Raw genomic sequence first — 23315 nt, 5'->3', positions numbered from 1 at the left:
ATCAACGCAGAGTACTTATCCAGTGGACATTTATAGGACATTAATACTTATTATAATACTTAAGATTTCTAAATTATACAAAATAGCCGACACAACTAAAAATAATTATGTATGCATATTAAATTTTTATAAATATATTTATAATAATATATCTTAAAACATCCTACAAATGTCCTGAACCGTTCTGGACATATTCAGGATGATCCTGAGGATGTTTTGTACTGTCTGGGCAAGATACGAGTTTATCAGGAGGTATTAAATAATTATCATATATTATTTTTAAATTAAAATTTTTTATTGTTTTTTTAAGATGATCGTGTAAGAAAGAAAAGGCGTACGTCAGCACCCGACAACCATTTGGAACTATACGTATAGCAAATGCATTAAGCCAACCACTTTCTAATGTTATTCTTCCACCACCATCTGAAGAAGACCATATATAGATGCATTTTTAAAATTATTTGGGTATAATTTAAAAAGGTTATCACCAGAGAAACAAGATGAATCGATATAACGATATTTGCAACTATCTTACGAAATGTTAAAAGATAATTCTTAAAATATTGATATATTCCTTCTTTTTTAATATTCTACCCTTCATATTTTATTTTTTTAAATATATAAATAATTAATAATATAATAATATAGTTACTAATATTATAATTTATATTATAATTAATAATTAATAATATAATTAATAGTTAACATGTGTGTAACATCTTATAAAATATAAGTGTGTAATAGTTATATATAAAATAATATAATTAAATTTATAATACAAATCAGCAGTGTTTAAATTGCCAAGGTATAGCTCATTCACTATTAAAATATTCACAAAAATTATTCCGAATTCTTGCAGCTACTTGAGAAGTATTATTTGTACCACATCTTATTATTTCCTGAAAAGCAGAATTATTGTCTACATTTCTTCTCTAAGAATCTTCTATTAATCCATCAGGACTATCTTGATCAATCATGTTTTCAGTGACATTCTCATTGACTCCAATATCTTGTATTCGAATATAATTGTGTAAACACACAATGGCTTGTACTATTTTCATTGCTGTTTCAACTGAACAACTTATTAGTCTTCTTAAAATCCTCCGTTGACTTGATAAAATGCCAAAAGTATTTTCAATGGTTCTCCTTGGTCGACTAAAACGATAATTGTAAATAATTTTATCTTGATTCAAGTTTTGTTTTCCTGAAAAAGGTCTCATCAGATATTCAGTAAGAGGAAAAGCTTCATCTCCAATTAGCATGTAAGACAACCCAGACAGCACAAAACATCCTCAGGATCATCCTGAATATGTCCAGAACGGTTCAGGACATTTGTAGGATGTTTTAAGATATATTATTATAAATATATTTATAAAAATTTAATATGCATACATAATTATTTTTAGTTGTGTCGGCTATTTTGTATAATTTAGAAATCTTAAGTATTATAGTAAGTATTAATGTCCTATAAATGTCCACTGGATAACCCCTGGATGTCTGTAGGATATATCTGCCCTGTCTATTATATAGGATGTCTTTTGGATTTCCAGAGGACATATATATGTGCAATTAATTGTTAACGTTAATTTCGTTTAATATTAATAATTGAATTTGATGCGCACATTTTCATATATCTAAAATTATTATTTATTTAATATTTCATGAGAAATGTTACTGTTCGCAACATTCCAAAAACTTTACAAACAATAGTATTCAACCACTAGTTCGTTTGTTTACCGCTATGCGATACGCGAACTCGTATTTGAGATTTGGTTATGAGAATTATATAAAACTTGCAAAGAGCAGCTGACAGGAAAGTTCAAATGTAATTATTTTCTATCAGTTCAATTTCTGATGCAATCCCAACATAGGGAATTCAGATATTGGATTGTTTAGAAAATATTACACAACTCAAATCCGGGAACCAAACCTAAAATATTCATGTACAGCACGAAAGCCTCAAATATTAAAGAACGGTGAACTATTTTTAATATTAGATTTTTAATATTGGCAGTAAATAACAAAACATAATTTTAATTTATATTTAAATTTTAAAATTTGCTCCTTGAAACATACGAAAAATATCCCTAACATATTCTATAAAAATCCTTAGGATGTTCCACAGGATCTCCCTGGATTCTCCAGAGGTTAATATACGGCTATCATTTACTCTTCCTCAGGACATCCAGAGGAGATCTGAGGATTACAATGGGATATCCTGAGGATATCCTACATGTATGTCCTGGATGCCCTTTGGACGTCCTAAGGACATCCTTGTGCTGTCTGGGAAATAGTATCCTTCAAAGTAAAATGGTTCTGGATCCGGTACATTCATTTCATTATTTCTGAATTTTTGACCAAGAAGTGAATCTCTGAATATTTCACCATCACTGCGACGTCCATAGGGTCCAATATCCACAAAAGTAAAAATATATTTAACATCGCAAATCGCAAGCAAAACAAAACTGTGACTATTTTTATAATTAAAATATGATGAACCTGCATTTTCAGGACACTGAAAAGGATATAGTAAGCTGTAGTTCCAAAAAGTAAATTTGTTTAAAAATTTTTTTTTAGTAATCTTTAATTTTTCAGTAACGTTAAAAATTTTTCAGTAACTTACTTGAATAACAATATGTTTACCATCAATAACGCTTATGCAATGATTGAAATTCCATTAATTTTCAAAATCTTCAGATATGCTTAACCATTTTTTTTTTGTAAAAGGATATGAGAGAGTATCTTTAGAAAGAACTCAGTAAGCAAATTGTTAGCAGTCTGCCAGCAGTTTGCGAGCAAATTCAAGCAGAATATTGCAGCAGATTGGCATCAACTGCGTCCGCATTAAACTTGTGTTCTGTCGGCAGAACCTGTCGACATAAGCTGACAGCAAATTGACGGCAGAAATCGAGTAGGATCTGCGCGACGCAGTTAAATGCCAGATTGGCGGCAGAAACCGAGCAGGATCTGCGCAACGCAGTTTGATGTCAGATTAGTGGCAGAAATCGAGCAAGATCTGTCGTCATAATTTAAATGGAATAACGGACATTTAAATGTTTCATTAATTTACATTGCACGTTTTGCTTAAAAGATAATAAATGAGATATACAATGTATGTAATATATATCTTTGTTTTATTGAGACAAAAAATGTTAAATTTTGGTCACAAAATGACCAGTTAGACATCCTAAATTAGATCTCATAAGACTCGAAAATGACATCAATAATTGATATGTCACATTCACGGGACGTTATTTGCTGACGTTTGTATTAATAACATATAAATATATAATATTAATAACATATATTAATGTAATATATATAGGAAAATTTAAATAATTTAATTTATAAAATTAAAGATTTTATTTATATACAATAGAAGTTAATTTCTATTTTTTATATCTTAAGTAAATAATAACAAAATATTTTTACTTATTCGGACAGAAATTGACCGAATAAGTAAAAATCGGACATTTATTTGTCCGATTTCCCAAAAATCAGTTCAATATCTGAATTCCCCTGTACGGAAATCGTATTAGAAATTAAACTGATGGAAATAATTATATATATCATTAGTCCCATTTTGCAGGCTTATATATATATGTATAAACGTATAATGCGCTGCAATGTTATTTTATTTTCATAATGTTATAATGTTCAATAAAGATACAAATTATAATCAAACAAGAAACGTGTTTTAATTTTACAATGATCATATATAACATGTATATTTCTATATATACAACGTTTGTATTTTTATTTTATTTATTAGTGTTTTGTTGTGAGCAAATCTTTAATCCCATGTCGTGTATATATATGTGTATATATTCATATGTGTGTGTGTGTGTGTGTGTGTGTGTGCGCGCGCGTGTGCGTGTGTGTGTATTATAGTAAATGTGTACTAATTTGATAAAAGTAAATGTATTCATAAGCAACGGAATTTAAACTTTTACCAGTAGAAGCATACATTTTCTACTATAATGTATTGTAGCAAATGTATACATTGTCTAGTAAATGAATACATTTATCAGAAATAGACATTTTTATATTTAGGTGGTACTTTTGCTGAAATCCTATCGTAAATGCATACATTGGCTAGTAAGTACATACACTTACTAAATTTACGCTTTTACTATATTATATATTTATATATGTAGTATGATGTAGCTTTTTGTAGAGTTTTGTTTTGATTGCTTGTAATGGACAATAAATGTCATTGTACAAACATGCTTTGAGAATAAAAGATTAATTTCCCAAAAATATAAATAGATGATTGTTGATATTTTCATAACATTTCACAGGATTCTAATAGCAGAGAAAATTATAGTAAACTCTCGCTTAAAAGAATCTCGTGCTTTGTTAATCAATTCTTTTCTAGTGCTCCATGACAGATCTGCTGTGCAAATTACTATAGATGCGTAGGATATGTGGCTCTCAGTTCTGTTATATCTGAAATAGGCGTTTAAAAATATTAATAAATAGCATAATATATTAGAATTTCATATACAGAAAAACTTTAGTAGAAATATTATCAAATCTCATGAGTATATTATATTATTATATTATATTATAGTATACGTAAGTACAGTTTATTAAATAGCAGATTACCCTAAGGCTACGGAAACAGCAACTTGTATTGTAAATGACTTCTTTCACAACACTGATGGAGATATCGATATTTTCATAACATTTCACAAGATTCTAATAGCGGAGAAAATTTTAATAAACTCTCGCTTAAAAGAATCTCGTATTTTGTTAATGAATTCTTTTTTAGTGCTCGATGACAGATCTGCTGTGCAAATTACTATGGATGTATAGCATACATGGCTCTCAGTTCTCTTATATCAGAAATAGGCGTTAAAAAATGTTAATAAATAGCATAATATATTAGAATTTCATACACAGAATTCTTTCACGAAACTGAAGATATTGCACAAAATACCATGATATGCTATCTATAACAAAGATATGATTCATCACTGAAAATAAGAAAGATCTATTACTTCTTGGACTGTTGCTAGGAATATCATTAAACTGCACATCATTAAACACACTCTTGTCTTATTTCGAAGTATTTGAATACACAATATTTACTGAAATAGTGATGTATCTAATTGAAGCTCAAAGAAGAATTTATCTCAGATGAAAATTACAATTAATTTAACTTTATATTTAACTGATATATTTTCTTACTTCCTGATTACATTACGTTGTGTCTGTTACGTGTGCAATGACACCGACCGGAAAAAAAGATTTGGAGAATTTACAGTCAAGTTTGATTCTTTAAAAATAAAAAATTAATTATTACGCTGTGTCATTACGAGAGGTTAGGAAATCTGTCATAATAACTATGTCCAAAGCAAAGATACAAAATGGTATAATAAAATATATATATATAAATATATATATATTATTTATGGACAGCACGTACCATATAAAAAGTAGAAATATGTTTATAATTATAAGCTTTTTCATCGTCTTTTTCTAATTATAAACGATTACAGCAAATCTGACAGCAAGAAATCACAGTTGTAACAGCCTTTTCTTAAATATATCAACAGTCAGAATGTATGAATATTCAGATGCGATACGCTTGATTGAAATGTGCGCAAAAGAAATGTGCGCAAAAGAAATGTGCGCGAAAGAAATGTGCGCGAAAGAACTGTGCACAAAAGAAATGTGCGCGAAAGAAATGTGCGTGAAAGAACTGTGCGCGAAAGAACTGTGCGCAAAAGAAAAGTGCGCAAAAGAACTGTGCGCAAAAGAAATGTGCGCGAAAGAACTGTGCGCGAAAGAACTGTGCGCAAAAGAAAAGTGCGCAAAAGAACTGTGCGCGAAAGAAATGTGCGCAAAAGAAATGTGTGCAAAAGAACTGTGCGCAAAAGAACTGTGTGCAAACGAACTGTGTGTAAACGAACAGTAACAAACGTTTATTTACCAAATGAAATTAATAATAAATGTCAAAAAATTTCGAAATTATACATGTATACATGCGTGTGTATGTATTTCAAATTATACAAAAATATGTGTTGTGTCCAAAAGCAACGTGTCCAATTGAACGGTGCGCAAATAACATGTGTCTAAACGGACAGTGCGCAATTGAAATGTGTCCAATCGAACGGTGCGCAACTTTATGTGTCTAATATCACAGTGTGCGATTGCAACGTGTTTAATTGTACTGTGCGCAAATGAGCCTCTCCCTGAAATTTTCTCCTAGTTTGTCCTGCACTGTGGCTTTCAACGTTTTCATTTTTTCTCCAGTTTCACAACCCATGATCACTGTCCTCTTGCTTCCTTTTTTTAGCTTCGTTATTCCCATCGCCATGTTTTTGATATCTACCTTTTCTTTTATCAATTTTTTTGTAACTTCACTCTCTTGTTGAATCTTGGGTTTGATAATTATAACATTCTTTTTCTCTTTAATCGCTTCACTATAGCTCCTTTGTATTCCTCCTGTTGATCCACCTACTTCTTCCTATATTATTCTTTTCAACTCTTCTAGCAGTTCCTGCTTAACATTTCCCAATTCTTCTCGAATTATTTCCTTGACCATCATTTTAATTTCCTTCTTGCTGTTTCATCTTTTATTTCTTTTACAATTTTTACCAGCCAATCTATTTTTACGTCAATAGTCGATGATCCACTCGCTCCTGATATTCTATTTCCACTACTTGGCGTCGTAAACGAACCTATAGATCCTGTAGATCCTAGCCTGTCCCTGCCGCCCCCGGTCACTGCCGATTCCTTCTTCATGTCTGCTTCACTTTCAATTGTAAATCTGTCAAATGGGCCAGAACACAGTACCAATTCTTGATTTTTGTCGTAAATCCTATGCTTGCTTACACATCCTGGATGATAAAACAGCTTAATACGATTTACCTGATAGTAAAACTTGCATGTCACCACCTGATTTTTTATTGTCTTTTTACATGCCGAGCATCGATATTCAGCATATTCATCGTCCATCCCGATAATTATCGGCCGAAACCGCTAATATCAGCGTTAGCGATCAGTCACCTCTGTTCCACCGTCACACGTCAGCATTTTTGTGTCCACCTTTAATGTCTATCTGTCGTATGAGACTTTGGTGTCTTAGACAGGAAATGCACTTCTCACGCCCACAAATCAGCATATCCCGGCTAGATAACACTCATGGCTAATGCCAGTCTATGCCGCTATGACTTGAATAACTTTCTATCACTCCCCGTAACTATTTAACCGTTTAAAAGTTATTACTTTTGCGGAGCGATGTTTGACACGTCTTCTCCACGGAGAGAGAGAGTGATTGTAATAATTAATGAAAAACAGTGATTATAATAATTAATATTAAGAAGAATATAAATAGCAATAGCTTAAATATAAATGGCAATTGTAAAAAAGCAAATAAATAAAGAATGTAAAATTGCAAATAGTCAATTACAGAGTGAACATGCCTGCATTATGCGATTCTAATTGAATTCTTAAATCGGTGATACAATTATTATTCATGGACTGTTGGGAAGGGAAGTTAACGTTCAGAGCCTGGTTGCCATTCGATTACTTTATGTTTTCATCAATTGATAAGTTTACTTGTTGGGGCTTTTTTACATGTTGCTTGCGACAGTCTGATATGTGGTTTAAAATTGCACATATGCTGTCAAATAGAGATATTAAAATTTTGTTTGAAAAGAATCATACGTAATCCAAAAATTCTTTGTAACTACAACGTTCAATATAATCTCATAATCAAGTTTATTTCACTTAATCAATATTTTGTTTTATTAGAATTATATATTTCTTTCTTGTGATTCCCATATGATTGTAACATACATAATAGTATCATTATTAGGCCATAAAAGATAAAATATAAAGAAGGTTCTAAAATAATATTGTGATTACCAATCTTTGATGTTAATAATATTTTATTTATAATTTTTATTAACATTTTTTAACAAAAATTTCACAATAGGTAGTTCAAATTATGTACTTTCTGAGATGTCAATAACGCGATTAAAAAAAAAAAAACAATTATTTACTAGAAAAAAAATCCTTAAAAGTAGTCTTTTCTCAGCCGTTACACAGATTTCCTTCCTAAAAATATTCTAGTTAAAAGATCTTTGGGTGCTTTTTCAGTCCCAATAATCCCATTTCTTAAGGTCGTCTAAAACATTTATCAAAAATGGGTTGCCTCCTAAACGTTCAATCTCAGCTCTCGCTTTCACATCCAAGTCTTCAAGTACACTTTTCGTGTACTTGAAAGAGCCAAATTTCTCTAACAATTTAACGCAATGTTGTTTCACTTCGATATCTTTAGTTCGTTGCCTCAGAATATCTTTATCAGGCATTATTAAGGAAATCTATATATAATAAAGTTCATAAATTATAAAGTTTCTGAAAAGTCTTTTGTATGTGTATGATATGTGAGATCATTTACATTTCTTTAGTAAATAAAATGTATTAATTAACAAAAATATTTCTGTTTTAAAGGAAAAAAAGTATTATATAAAAGTATTGTATAAAGGATACACATTAGTTGCATATCATCAGGATTCGTTGTAAGCGCATGAATAATGGGAAAGCTGAATTTTCCTTCACTCAAGTCCTCGCAATAACTCTTACTTTTGTTATACTATAACAAAAAATTATTTTAATTCTTTTTATTACTTATTCATTTATTTATGTATTATGTATAACGTCGCAGATATATTATTACTCACCTTATCGCTGCCCAAATTGCAATAATCATCGCGTATTTGGAAGTGCAAACTTAAAATGGCTACTAGCGATGATAAGTCTTCTTCGTAAGTTGAGAACAGTTTCATTAATCTTACTACCAGGTTAAAGAAACTACCCATCTCTGCAAAATTAGTTAATATTTTAATTTTTTTCATATGTAATTTTTTAAATTTCACAAAGAAATACATTGTATATAAGTATTAATATTGACTTTTTATTGCCATAGTCTTGTAGTCTGCCTCACTTGGACAGATGAGATTGTCCCGCCAAAAAATGTCCATTCCTTGACCTCTATGACCTTCCAACATTTGCTCCATATACACTTTTGTTGCCTGAAAAAAACACAGTTAGTACAATAGTACAATAAATTATATTTTATCTAACAAGCAAATGTGAAGCTAATCTTTTACAATATTAATGAGTTTGGTAATTATTCAGAATCACGGCTCCACCTGCAAATTGGTTGCAAATTTTTTATAGACTTTTTATGTTTAGAAAGAAATATAAATAACCATTTTTAGTTCAGGGAAGTCCAAAAAAAAGTTATAAATCAAAATGTGGAAATTTTAGAAAAAATTTAAAAAAAGGGAATACAAAAAAAATAAGAAAAAACCAAATTTTAGTTTTAAATGAGAAATAGATTTGGGTTATTTTATATCTTTCGGAAGTGGAACCCCTCCCCCCTAGGGGAGGGGGACGAAATCCACTGCATCCACGCTTTCCCTTTCTCATTCATACGACAATCGTGGGGTGGATCTCGCTTTGTTTTGTTAAATATATGCGTGGATACAGTGGGTTCTGCCCCTCCACCCCTATGGTGGGGGACACCACTTCCAGAAGATATAACCTAACCCAACCCAAATTTTCCGTTTTTTTCCACTTTTTTGGTTTATAACTTTTTTTTGAGCCTCCCCCACTTTAAAAATTGTCATTTACATTATTCTCTAGGTATAAAAACTTATCCAAAAAATTTGCAGCCCATTTGCAGGTGGAACCGTGATTCTGAATATTTACCATGAGTTTTTATGAGCTTTATGTTATATATATATATATATATATATATATATATATATATATATATATATATATATGTATATATTAAAATATCATAAAATATCTATTTTTAAGAATACATAAAACATGTATTTTTAAGGACATATAAAATATGTATTTTTCAAAATGTTTTTTCCTTCAATCAAGTCTTAGCAGTAACTTTTACTATTTCTATACTATAATAAAAAATTAACCAAATTCTATTCAGTTTATTTAAGTATATATGATGTCATGGACATAATTCAAGAAGTGCATTTGAATTTTATATTTTTAAAAAATATTATTTGAGCACTTAGAAAAGCGGATAAAAGATCTTTATTTTTTCTTATAAGTATGATATGGTTACTTACTGCAGGATGTAAATTAATTGTTCGTTCCAAGGCGATAAATAATATATAAGTTGCAGCGCTTAGCGAGTTAGCAACTCCATAAACAGAATGAGCGACAGGAATACCTCTTCGCGAAATGGAATTATCTTGTATATCATCAATCCTATAAAAAATAATAAATTATGATCTTATAAAAATAAGTATACAGGATTGCTTCTTTGATATAAATTCAATTTTATACATCTAATTTCAAAATAATAACATAGAAATAAATGTAATGTGAAAATGTAAGGATTATATATTGAAATAAAATACATTAATTATGACAATCAATAAACAATGTTATTTGGTTTTCAGCTTTAAGCTATAAATTAATCAAATTAAATTATAAACTAAAGTCTAAAGCCACAATATATTTGAACAACAACAATTTATATATATAATATTTGAAATCTACAATTAATATGCAAGATAATTAGTTTCTCGTTAATTCGGACAGAATCTGATAGTGTTATATAGTTTGATAAGTAAAACACAAAATAACAAAAGTTGTCGTTCAATAAATTATATAAAGAACAAAGTCACATCACAAAAGTAGTACTTCTTAATGCTAGAAAATTATATTAAAAGATATAACAAAATATAACAATCTAAACATATAGTATATATATTACGAGAATTAAAAGTGTGCAATTGGAAAATATATAAAATACATAAAAGATCATATACTAATAGAGCAGAATGCAAACTTACATAATGCATGAGTTGCAGAGCATGGTTACTATTTCATTGATCGCTTGTATTTTGTCGGGTGATATTTTTAGCCAATAATTGAAAGCATTAGCTAATTTCACAGTTATTTGTTTTCCAGGAACTTGAAGATAGTATCTGATCGGTTCCAACAGTTTCTACGAGAAATCAGGTAATTTCTTAGTCTTCATGTAATTTTAGTCTTTGAATAAGTGTAAGTCACCAAAATTTGTTTACTTATCACAAACAAATTTGGCCACATTGATCTTATCTTTAGGGCAGGTGCCATTTAAGAAAGAAGAAGAAGAATCGCAAACAAATCAAAGATTTAAAAAGAAAGAAAAAAATCCAATAGAAACACTAACTTCATCCTCCTGCCTGTCGTTGCTCAGAGAGTAATAAAACGGCTTATTTTCATGTGTATTCGTCATATTTCCAATTCGAAACGATATTTTTCTCTCCTGAAAAATTATAAGATTTCAAAGAGAATAATATCTCGTATATACAATCTTACAATCCGTTAGAGACACAGACTTTTATCAAATTTTACAGACTTCTATTAGACATATTTTCAATCTCTTCTAGTTTTCTTCAACAGTCAAATCTTATAAAGCTATTAACTAATAGCTTTGTAAATTATCGATATCACAGAAGACCTTTAATACGCTATAAATGAAAATGAAAAAGATACAAAGAAAAAATATACTAAATTCTATTACTTTATTTTATCTGTTTTAGTATCAAGAGACACGGTAGTATCTCGTTAAGTTTATGCGCAGCAGTGAGGCATCCCATGTATTTATACGCGAATCGGCTGGTTGACCTTAAATTATTGGATCTCAATAATGGTTGAATCGAGCTCGGGTCTTAATTATATAAAGAAAATGTCTTTATTATTGTTTTATATGTATCATGAACAATGTTATTATATTCCAAAGCCTCAATGTATAAATTTTTCTTATTATTGTTATATTATATTATATAATTACTGACCGTCATCGGTAATTTAATACGTCAAAGTATAATATATGTTTACTAATCAATTCGATGTTATTAATTGGGTGTCATTAATTATTGTTATCATTAAGGGGGGAGCTTGGTGTAATTTACCAAAAGTAAGGTGATTTTTGGGAATTTTTGGGGGGAGAAACGGTTCAATAGATTTAGTTAAAAGTTTCAGAGCAAAAAAAAGTTTCGCGCGCGCGCACACACGCACAAAATCCGGTGGCAAAAATGCTTAGGTATTAGTGGAAACTATGTAGAAAAATGATTTGGGTGTGCGAAGGAAATATGTTGATCGAATACAAAATTTTGGAAAAAGTTTGGTTTATATTTGACTGCCCCTTGTATTATATTGTAAACCACTGACAGATATATGTGTAGCGATAGCGTTTAGACATTGTCCATTAATTTGTACATATTCTACGCGGTGATTAGTGAGCCTTCTTTTTTTATTATTAATTTTAATTTAAAATTTGACTGCAACAATAAATATTGTGTATGTCAAGTTTTAAAATACCAATGTAATTTGTTGATTCTATGCTGAAGATGGACTAAAAACGGTCCGAAACGTATATTTTCAATACACATTTATTACTAAAACTTAACAATAATAAGTTTTCGCACCAATACCCGTACCTTATTTGTCAATTTTGCCACTTAATTGTTATTACTCTGCCTATTGTTGTTATTATTCAATATATAGTTTTTGATAGTTCAACGTCACATCAACTACATATATATATATATATATATATAAATATTTTTGATTGCATAGTCTTTAACATTAAACACTAATGCAGGGCGCATTGCGCATTTACATACATATATACATATATTTAATTATATTATTTATTTATTTATTTACATACCTTTCACTATTCGTATTTCAATAATCTGTCAGAATTCGTATGAGAGTTTGAACAGAATCGTACACACCAGATTATTAAACATGTACTGTTCTTGACCGTGATTCTGTACTCTTTATATATCTTTGATTTTACCCCTTCCCATTAATGATTTTATTAATGATATTATGCGCACGCGAGCACACACACACACAACATGTACATATATATCAACATGTACACAGGAGGAATGTTTTAACTTTTTAACAAATAAAATTATGCACATATCGGAGCGTATACGTATTGTTCTATATGTACATGTGTGTGTCCTTACATGCATTTAAATTCATGTGTTAAGTAATTTCTGTGTGTATTGTATGTACGCACGAGAACAGAAATAATAGGTCATATCTAATGTATACATGTATGTATGAAGAATGTATATACATGGTATGTACTAATCATATATAATACATATATATGTATATAGATCTTCTATATATATTTTTCCGGTTACATATGCACATACATTTCACATTCTATGTATGTATTATACATTGCATCAAGGATGTATATACATGAAATATGCAATATACATGAATGTACATACATTGTATATACTAAAATGGAAAAAATGGAAAAGCGCGAAAAACAATTAATGCGATAGTTCGTGGACAATTTTAAGTCAAGTCATGCGAATTTATGGAAACTATCCTAGGTAAGTGAGGTTTTAAGCGTATATTTTGACATAAAAACAAAATTTGCACGTTCGGTTTTTTTTCTTATACAAAATCAATTGTTTACAAAATAAATAAGATGTAAAATTTTCGATAATTTATATATGTATGTGGTTTATTTTGATACTCTTTCGATAACTTACATATATATAATATATATATATACCGAATTGTTGTCACACAAAGGAATTTGATTTTCCTCGTTTGTAAAACTGCATGCGTGAACAGCATGCAGTTAGACAGTACTTGTCTATATGTTAAAGAAATTTGTTAAAGAAATATAAAATGTATATAAAATATATTTTAAAATATATAAATATATTTTTAACAGCTTTAGAATGTCAACGCATGCGTTACAAACGAGGAAAATGAACCGCGAAAAATGATCTGCGCACCACGCGTTACGTGACACGTTATTACGCGACGAAGTTCACACTTGTTTGCGTTATTTCTTTCGCTGCTGCATCCGTAAACACGCTTGTTCTGGCATTATTGCTTCAACCTGCAGTCAGTCATACGGCGAAAATCGAGAAGTTTGAGATTCTGTATATCGGTATATTTCGAAAAATTCTACGTTTATTATAATTAGTTATTATAACACAAGTGTGTCGAAATAATTGTATTTATACCAGTGAATGTACCAAATATATGAGTGTCGTAATTATATGCAAGGAAGAAGCAGGAAAACATGAAAAATAAAGTGGAAAAAAGACGCAGAAAAACATCGAGCGATTGCAGAGGTGAGCAATTTATAATTATTATATTATTCATTATATGAGAATAAGTGCTCGTTTTTTTCTATTCTTCCAAGAAAAACATAAGTCGTCGGTATAACGATATTATTATTGCGATTTTAAAACAAGTTTAATATTGTATATCATTTTTAAAGAATAAAGAAAATCATAAGACATTTTTATCGAGATTATAAAATGTTAAACAACGGTCATTGGTCCATTGGATCGAATTCTAGGAAAATACATATTTTTATAGAATAAAATAGATATTTTTATAAAAACTCTACATTCTATTTTTAAATAAAAAATGTTTATTTTACCTAAATTATTAATAATTAAATATTTCTCCTCTTCCTCTTTCTTAGTATTAATTTTTTAATTTTACAAAGTATAATATAATGTAATATAAATAAAATTTGTTATGAAATATATATATCCTATTTTAAGATTAATTTTCAATTCTGTTTTTAATCTTATGCGGACTGTAAATCAAGTTGTGCTCCCATCTTCGTCTTGTGTTTATCTAATTCTCGGATCGATCTTGGAATTATCGATGAAACAAAGATCAATATCGGATCATCTCGGCAACAGAGCTCGTTGTCATGGTATAGCGTATAATCGCGTATAACTAACCGTTTCCTGTTTTCATTATTTAAATCCCAGACAGCACAAAACATCCTCGAGATCATCCTGAATATGTCCAGGACGGTTCAGGACATTTGTAGGATGTTTTAAGATATTATTATAAATATATTTATAAAAATTTAATATGCATACATAATTATTTTTAGTTGTGTCGGCTATTTAATATAATTTAGAAATCTTAAGTATTATAATAAGTATTAATGTCCTATAAATGTCCACTGGATAACCCCTGGATGTCTGTAGGATATATCTGCCCTGTCTATTATATTGGATGTCTTTTGGATTTCCAGAGGACATATATATGCGCAATTAATTGTTAACGTTAATTTCGTTTAATATTAATAATTGAATTTGATGCGCACATTTTCATATATCCAAAATTATTATTTATTTAATATTTCATGAGAAATGTTACTGTCCGCAACATTCCAAAAATTTTACAAAAAATAGTATTCAACCGTTATTCTAGCTCGTTTGTTCACCGCTATGTGACGCGCGAACTCGTATTTGAGATTTGGCCATGAGAATTCTATAAAGCTTGCAAAGAGCAATTGACAGGAAATTACAAATGTAATTATTTTCTATCAGTTTAATTTCTGATGTAATCCCAACATAGGGACTACAGATATTGGGTTGTTTAAAAAATATTACACGATTCAATTCCGGAAGCCAAACCTAAAATATTCATGTACAGCATGAAAGCCTCAAATATTAAAGAACGTAAACAATTTTTAATATTAGATTTTTAGTATTGGCAGTAAATAACAAAACATAATTGTAATTTATATTTAAATTTTAACATTTGCTCCTTGAAACATACGAAAAATAGCCCTAACATATCCTATAAAAATCCTTAGGATCTTCCACAGGATCTCCCTGGATTCTCCAGAGGTTAATATACGGCTATCATTTACTCTTCCTTAGGATATCCAGAGGAGATCCGAGGATTAAAATGAAATATCCTGAGGATATCCTGCATGTATGTCCTGGATGCCCTTTGGACGTCCTAAGGACATCCTTGTGCTGTCTGGGATATAATTTAGAAAATTTATATTATTCTTTTGTTCCGACATATCATAAAGACTCTATTTCGTTCACATAGTCAACAATTTTGCCGTTATATAATTTAACTTAATAATATGCGTATAAATACGGAAAATAATAATAATAACAAAAATATTATTATTAGCCAACAATTTCGTATAATTCAATTGATAATGATAATATCACGATATTATACATGTTTTACCAAATTTTTGCTTAAAATATCTAATATACATATTTTCTATTTTTATATAATCTCAAAATTTATTTATTAAAATCTGAAGTATCTTACATATTAGAAAATTATTATCAAATTTGTGTTTTTATATAAAAATGGAAACTGTTAAAAGAATTCTTAGTCCAATGTCTGAGTCCTCTGTGTTGGGGTCATATCATACAATTTAAACTAATAAAAATAGTTATTATATCTTTAATCTCATTAGTCTCTCTTTGTAAACTTTATATAATCATCGTGACTAAAAATGAAATGCGGAATAGATAGCGCAACATGCGCCGCATAGCGGTAAACAAATAAACTAGCGATTATCGAATACTTTTTTGGGATATTTTCGGAATGTTGCTGTAACATTGCTAAAGTTATATTGTAAAATAATGTCTTTGCAATATTTTTGCAACATTAAACTGCAATATGCAATATTGCAATGTTGTAGCAATGTTGCAAACTTTAATGTCCCATACAGCACCGAAAGATTGCAGAAACGTTGCATAGACCTTGCATTGAAACATTGTAATATTGCATGGAAATTGCGAAATGTTTCTGCAATGTTACTGCAAGTCTGCGACAACGTTGAAATGTCCGCCCATAGAAATATTACAATGTAATATTGCAGTAATGTTACGGTGCAATATATTTGTAATATTGAAATGCATTGCTACAAATATGCAGAACGCTTTAAATTTGATAGATAAACTTTGAAAATATATAAAGACATCCAAGAGAAATAAAAAAAAAAGATTGTGAATTTACGCAATTACAGGTTTATATTTGACTGCCCCTTGTATTATATTGTAAACCACTGACAGATATACCATATGTGTGGCGATAGTGTTTAGACATCGTCCACTAATTTGTACATATTCTACGCGGTGTTTAGTAAGCCTTCTTTTTTTATTATTAATTTTCCCTCTCTAAAAAAGGCATGTTAACTGAGTGAATTCAATTTGTATCGAAGTATTGAGGTCTTTTTTCCGCGATGCTGATTGGCTGTCTCGCTTGTGCGCTGCGATTTGCTTCATTCGTGTTATTTGCAACTGTCAAATCATGCAAATTTTGACAGTTTGACAATTTGTGAAAGAAAAAGTTAAAGTTAAGAAAGAAAAGTTCAAAAAATTCGTCGACAAATAAAAGCGCGCGCTGCGCGCGCGCCTGTGTTGTTCTAGTAATTTAAATTTGACTGCAACAATAAATATTGTGTATGTCAAGTTTTAAAATACCAATGTAATTTGTATATTCTATGCTGAAGATGGACCAAAAACGGTCCGAAACGTATATTTTCAATACATATTTATTACTAAAACTTAACAATAATAAGTTTGCACACCAATACCCGTACCTTATTTGTCAGTTTTGCCACTTAATTGTTATTACTCTGCCTATTTTTGTTATTATTCAATATATAGTTTTTGATAGTTCAACGTCACATCAACTACATATATATATATATATATATATATATATATATATATATATATATATATATATATATTGTATATATATAAATATTTCTGATTGCATAGTCTTTAACATTAAACACTAATGCTGGGGCGCATTTACATATATATACATATATTTAATTATATTATTTATTTATTTATTTACATACCTTTCACTATTCGTATTTCAATAATCTATCAGAATTCGTGTGAAAGTTTGAACAGAATCGTACACACCAGATTATCAAACATATACTGTTCTTAATTGTGATTCTATACTCTTTATATATCTTTGATTTTACCCCTTCCCATTAAATAATTTACATTTATATAAATTAGGTATCTTTTTGGGACGAAATCTGACCCAGATACTCCATTCCACGTGTTCGGTGGTTATCGAACTCGAGCCTTGAACGATAGTACGAGCATGGACGGGGATCGTAGGCACTAGACTCCTATATAATCAGAGAAGCGACAATTCCGCTTGCTGATTGGCTGACCGCTACGGGCCCGTTTCACTTAACGACCGCAACGCTCACGTATCATTTCATCTTTGTTATTCACCGAAAATTAAACAAAGACAGATAATCCTCGCGAGTGTTGCAGTCATTAAGTGAACGCATCCTATGTTGACGGTTGGTTTGTACATAGTGAATCCTACAAACTAACGCAAACTAATCACAATCGGCGTACCGTAAGTGAGAAAAAAGTATATGTAATGTTATTTTCTAAAAAAAATCATTTGAATATCTCTGAGACATTTTTAAGACATTTTAGATTACACATGGACAGCTGCGGGACCACATGGCAATCATGGGAAACATAGAGGGGGTAACGATGTCGCTTCTCTGATTATATAGGACCATAGACGATAAACATAGTATATCTACACCGAGTGTTGAGGAGTAAGAGCCGAGGTTCACGTAAAAAAGGACATACTTTGTTTCGTGCCCCTTGCATTCTCTCTCGCTCGCGCGTAGCATGACGAAAGAGAGCGCTATGGTCTGTGCGAGCGAGAGAGAACGCAAGGGCCACGAAACAGAGTATGTCCTTTGGTGGATCTTTACCCCCACTCCTTAAATAAAGGCAAACGCTCGGTCTAGATACACTATGTCTACGTATAGGACTCTAATAGGCAATGCCCATAATGTAAGAATACAAGGTGTATCATTTGCATTGCGCATAATGGCGATAGAATTTGCAACAGTCAATCAAATTTTTGCCCTAAAGTTGCCCAAGATTCAAATGTAATATAGTGTATTCTATACAGAATGTTTTCCGAAATGCGCTGAAAGTACTGACAGTACTGTTTTCGCGTTCCGAAAATGTTTTCAGCATACTGCAAAAAAATAACAATTACTACTTTTTAAAGAAAGTAGGTCCTAATGAATTGCTGACTTTCGGCTGAATTTGCACATACTTCCAAGTTTGTGCAAGTTCAGTAATGCATATGCCGGTTGGCGGTTTCGTAAAACGTGAACGAAATATTGAATCGAAAAAGAAGGAAATACCTTTTAATTAATTACAAGATATCATTAAACAAATACAAAATAATAGATGAAAGTATAAATAATACATACGAAATATTTTTAAAATTAAATAATTACAAGAAAGCATTAGCAGATAAGTACCATTGCGCAGCTATCTTCCCATACATTTTAGTCGCACAGCTATTTTTCCATACATTTTAGTTGCGCAATGATACGATGATCTTTATAAGATACAAGTTAAGTCCCTACCCATATAGCACAGAACATTGCATCAATGTTTTTGCCGCAATGTTACAACAATGTTGCAATGTTGCTGCAATATTGTTATACACACATACATACGTATAAATATACCAAGTTCACGCGCCATAAGCTGTTATATGTATTTACAAAATTCTACAAAAATAATAATATCAAAAAATAAGAAATTGCGCCAATTAAAATTAAAAAATTATACAAATATTGTAATCGAAAACAGTTATACAAAAAATAGCTGTTTAAATTTTTTATAAAAATAATGATATTAAAAAGTTGCGCTAATTAAATAAAAAGTTATGCCATATATATAAAATTTATTTATTTCCTATATTAAAAGATAAAATATATTTAATATATCCAATACAAAATACAAAAAGAAACAAAAAATAAAACATTAATAAAAAAATTATAACTTCGAGATTAATATAAAAAATTAAAAAAATATATAAAAATTAAAAATGAATACAAATGAAAAAAATTTTAATTAAAAAAACTTGGCACTGTTAACTTTCAAAGTATATATTAAAACCGTCAAATAATAAATTCAATTTGAATCTAAGTTTAAATTATTGAATTATATTTAATTTAGTTACATCAATAACTGCAATGTAAGTGTATTAAAGAATACATTAATTTCAGCATATTGTTTAGTTTAGCAGGGCCAAGTTTTTTTAATTAAAATTTTTTAATCTTTTTAGTTGTATTAATTTTTAATTTTTGTATAAATTTGTAATTTTTTATACTAATTTCTAAATTTTTATTTTTTTATTAATTTTTTTGTTTGTATTATGGAATATATATTTTTTTTAATATTTAATATTTAATATATTTAATATTTAATATATGATATTCAATATTAAGATACAAAACATGAATTGTATTAAAAAGTTTGTATAATTCTTGCAATTTAAATAATTTTTGCAATCTGAACAAAATATCTTATTATTATAAGGTTATAATATTATTCCGAAAGATTTAGAACTTACAATAGATTTTTGTTTTTATGCTCATAATGAATTGATTTATGTAATTACATTCTCTCCGGTCATCGACTGTCTTATTTCTATATAATATTTTTTATATGTTGAGCTACATGTAGCATTATGTAATTACATGATAAGAAAATGTAATATATGTACAGTTATATATACATTATATTCTAAATTAAATACAATCACATCTATTTTAGTCACTAACATAAATATCGCATGATTCATCATTTTTCTGCACGTGTAATGTTGTTTTATCTTTGAGACTGACCATATTGCAAAAATCATATACTAATTTGGTTAATATGATTTAATTTTTAATATTAATTTCACGTTATTTCGAGAAATTCAATGCAATCTGTTGGGAAAAATGTTCTTTCCTCATCGAAAGTCAGAATCGAGTATAAAATTAAATCATATTAGTACCATCTAACCTCTCGCTAATTTTAATTTCTAATAAATAGTCATGATGTAATTATAGAAATCTTGGTTTTTATATTGGCAGGCATTATCATACTTAACAGGATCAAGACCGGTCTCACTCTCTCTCTCTCTCTCTCTCTCTCTCTCTCTCTCTCTCTCTCTCTCTCTCTCTCTCTCTCTCTCTCTCTCTCTCTCTCTCTCTCTCTCTCTCTCTCTCTCTCTCTCTCTCTCTCTCTCTCTCTCTCTCTCTCTCTCTCTCTCTCTCTCTCTCTCTCTCTCTCTCTCTCTCTCTCTCTCTCTCTCTCTCTCTCTCTCTCTCTCTCTCTCTCTCTCTCTCTCTCTCTCTCTCTCTCTCTCTCTCTCTCTCTCTCTCTCTCTTTGATATATTCAATGTAAAGCCAGCGGCACACGAGCTATTTTATCTACTAGCTAGATTTGCATGCTTGCTACCGTATGGGCAGGTATGCTGGCAATGCTACTGACTGTGTTATACTGGCTTGGCTGATACGAGCTTTCGTGCTGGTTCGTAATGACTTTTGTACTGGCATCTTATAAATAAATATGGAGCAGGCAATTGCTACTGCAATTCAACCAGAAAAAATTACATTATTTATAATTAGTAGACGTCATATTTCTTTCCATTCAAGACTTGTTAGAGAATAATCTAAGGGAGGCTGCGTCTTGATTGGCTTTTCTGAGCCAGTAGCAAAACATGCTAGAAAAATAGCACGGGTTCAATTACTAAATTTCAACAGGCCTGCCAGTAGCACGGCCCTCAGCGACGTCACTTTCTATCATCGTTCTCAATACAACTGATATCACATTTTCAAGCAAGCGATTCAGCAGATAAAATAGCATCGTGTGCCGCTGGCTTTACCCTCTGATTTTTTGTAGAAAGACAAATCCAAAATATACCCGGTTTTACTCTACTTATTCTCATATGTACATTTGTATATGTGCAAAATAATTTTAAATGTTTGAAAAAGTTATGTGTCCAATTGATTCTAGATTCGCGTTTAAACAAAAAGGTGAACAAAAAGTTTAGATTTATCATCACTGTTCAATTTGTAGTGAGTATATTGATAATATGTTTTTGCATCAACTAACACAGATGGACATAAATGCGAAATAAATTCAAATAATGTTATACAGGTGTTGCATGCTGATACAAATCTCTTTTTATTGCTGGTACAGAAATGAAGTCAAGCTTAAGATGTGGAATTTTAAAATATATTTCTTTTCTTACGCATGATTTTTTCTATCTTTTCTTATATTTTATTTTATATGGCATATCGAATTTGTTTATATTATGCATGCATTTTTACGTTTAATATAACGTTTTTGCACATATCAGAGATATACTAAAACATATACAATTTTACTAGAATTAATTTTTATTTAAAATCATTATTTAAAGGTTTTTTTACCTCATTTTTTGTATAGATATATAGAATCAATTTGTAAAATAATACATATAATTTGAATATTTATCCCATCTTATAACTGAAATTATTTAATTATTTTCCCATATTTTTTAGTATAGAATCAACAACTAGCCAGTAATGTGTTCGAAATGGAATGGCTTACTTTGAATCATAACGTAAAAAGAAGTTTTTTAATAATTATAACACGGAATATGATACCTACCCAGCAAGCAAAATGATGCAAACTTTGCGCAAAGTTTGCAGCAAACCAGAGCATGCCTTTACAGCGAAATTGTAACAAGGTGTGTCCGCAAAAAGCTTAGCTTTTACTGACAAGGCTTGTCGCAATAGCGTGATGCACATTTTACGCGAATAATAGAGCAAACCTTGCCGTGCACGGCATGACAGCAAATTTGTGGCATGAATAGGGCAAACCTTGCCGTGCACGACATGACAGCAAATTTGTGGCAAGAATAGGGCAAACCTTGCTGTGCATGGCGTGATAGGAAATTTGTGGGAATTTTCTGTTCAGGGTGATTCAGAATCTCTGCGACAAACTCTGAGGAACGATAAATCTGGCAGAGAGGAATAATTTTTGCGAAGCAATCCATCATGTTCTCTGACGTATCGTTTAAGAATATGCGACCGCGCAGACAAGAGTCTTAGGTGACTTTTATTACAATTATAAGATGAATTAATTATTTATTATTTCAAGTACACTTACAGACAGTTTACATGTTCAAAGTATCTATACTGTTCAAGTGCCTGAACCTCTGATTGCATTCTGCGCTACAGTTAGCCTCTTGCTGTCATCTATATAGATGTGTCAGACATGTCAGATAACATGGGTTGCTTCACAACAAAACCTCTCTGCGAGATTTATCGTTTCTTAGAGTTTGTTACAGAGATTCTGAATCACCCTGTATATTAAAAAGTAATTATACATAAATTAATAAAATTTTGTTTTATTGAAATATTTAAGCGAACACATTAAAATAAAATATTTCTTTAATATAAACACATATATGGGTGATTTTACATCAAATTGAATAAAAAATAACCTTGTCTTTTTTAAATTGATTGAAACTTTTTTCACAGGCGATATACGTAAAAGAAGTTTTGATCGATTTAAGAAATGCGAGATCAAAAAGGTTGATTTTTGTTCGATTTGATGTGGAATTGCCCATATACAAAAAGAGCATT

The 23315-nt window shown here is 30.1% G+C and overlaps 1 protein-coding gene and 1 pseudogene across 1 annotated transcript; both read right to left on the bottom strand.

Moving 5' to 3' along the window:
- Positions 1 to 812: 812 nt before the first annotated feature.
- LOC138936456 (putative nuclease HARBI1) lies at positions 813 to 3969 on the bottom strand (annotated as a pseudogene).
- A 4060-nt stretch (positions 3970 to 8029) lies between these two features.
- Positions 8030 to 12798, bottom strand: LOC138936614 (terpene synthase-like). The gene is made up of 8 exons (XM_070302166.1): positions 12719 to 12798; positions 11213 to 11308; positions 10851 to 11005; positions 10119 to 10260; positions 8927 to 9047; positions 8697 to 8836; positions 8506 to 8608; positions 8030 to 8311 (listed from the first exon to the last, which is right to left on the bottom strand). The coding sequence occupies exons 2-8, from the start codon at positions 11276 to 11278 to the stop codon at positions 8109 to 8111; spliced, it is 930 nt and encodes a 309-aa protein (XP_070158267.1). The 5' UTR covers positions 11279 to 11308; positions 12719 to 12798; the 3' UTR covers positions 8030 to 8108.
- Between the last annotated feature and the right edge of the window lie 10517 nt (positions 12799 to 23315).

The sequence above is a fragment of the Polyergus mexicanus genome, unplaced genomic scaffold, assembly GCF_030449975.1.
Source record: "Polyergus mexicanus isolate NDT 795.1 unplaced genomic scaffold, iyPolMexi1.0 SCAF_9, whole genome shotgun sequence".
In the NCBI taxonomy this organism is placed as follows: Eukaryota; Metazoa; Arthropoda; class Insecta; order Hymenoptera; family Formicidae; genus Polyergus; species Polyergus mexicanus.
This window is presented reverse-complemented; position numbering and strand designations above follow the sequence as displayed.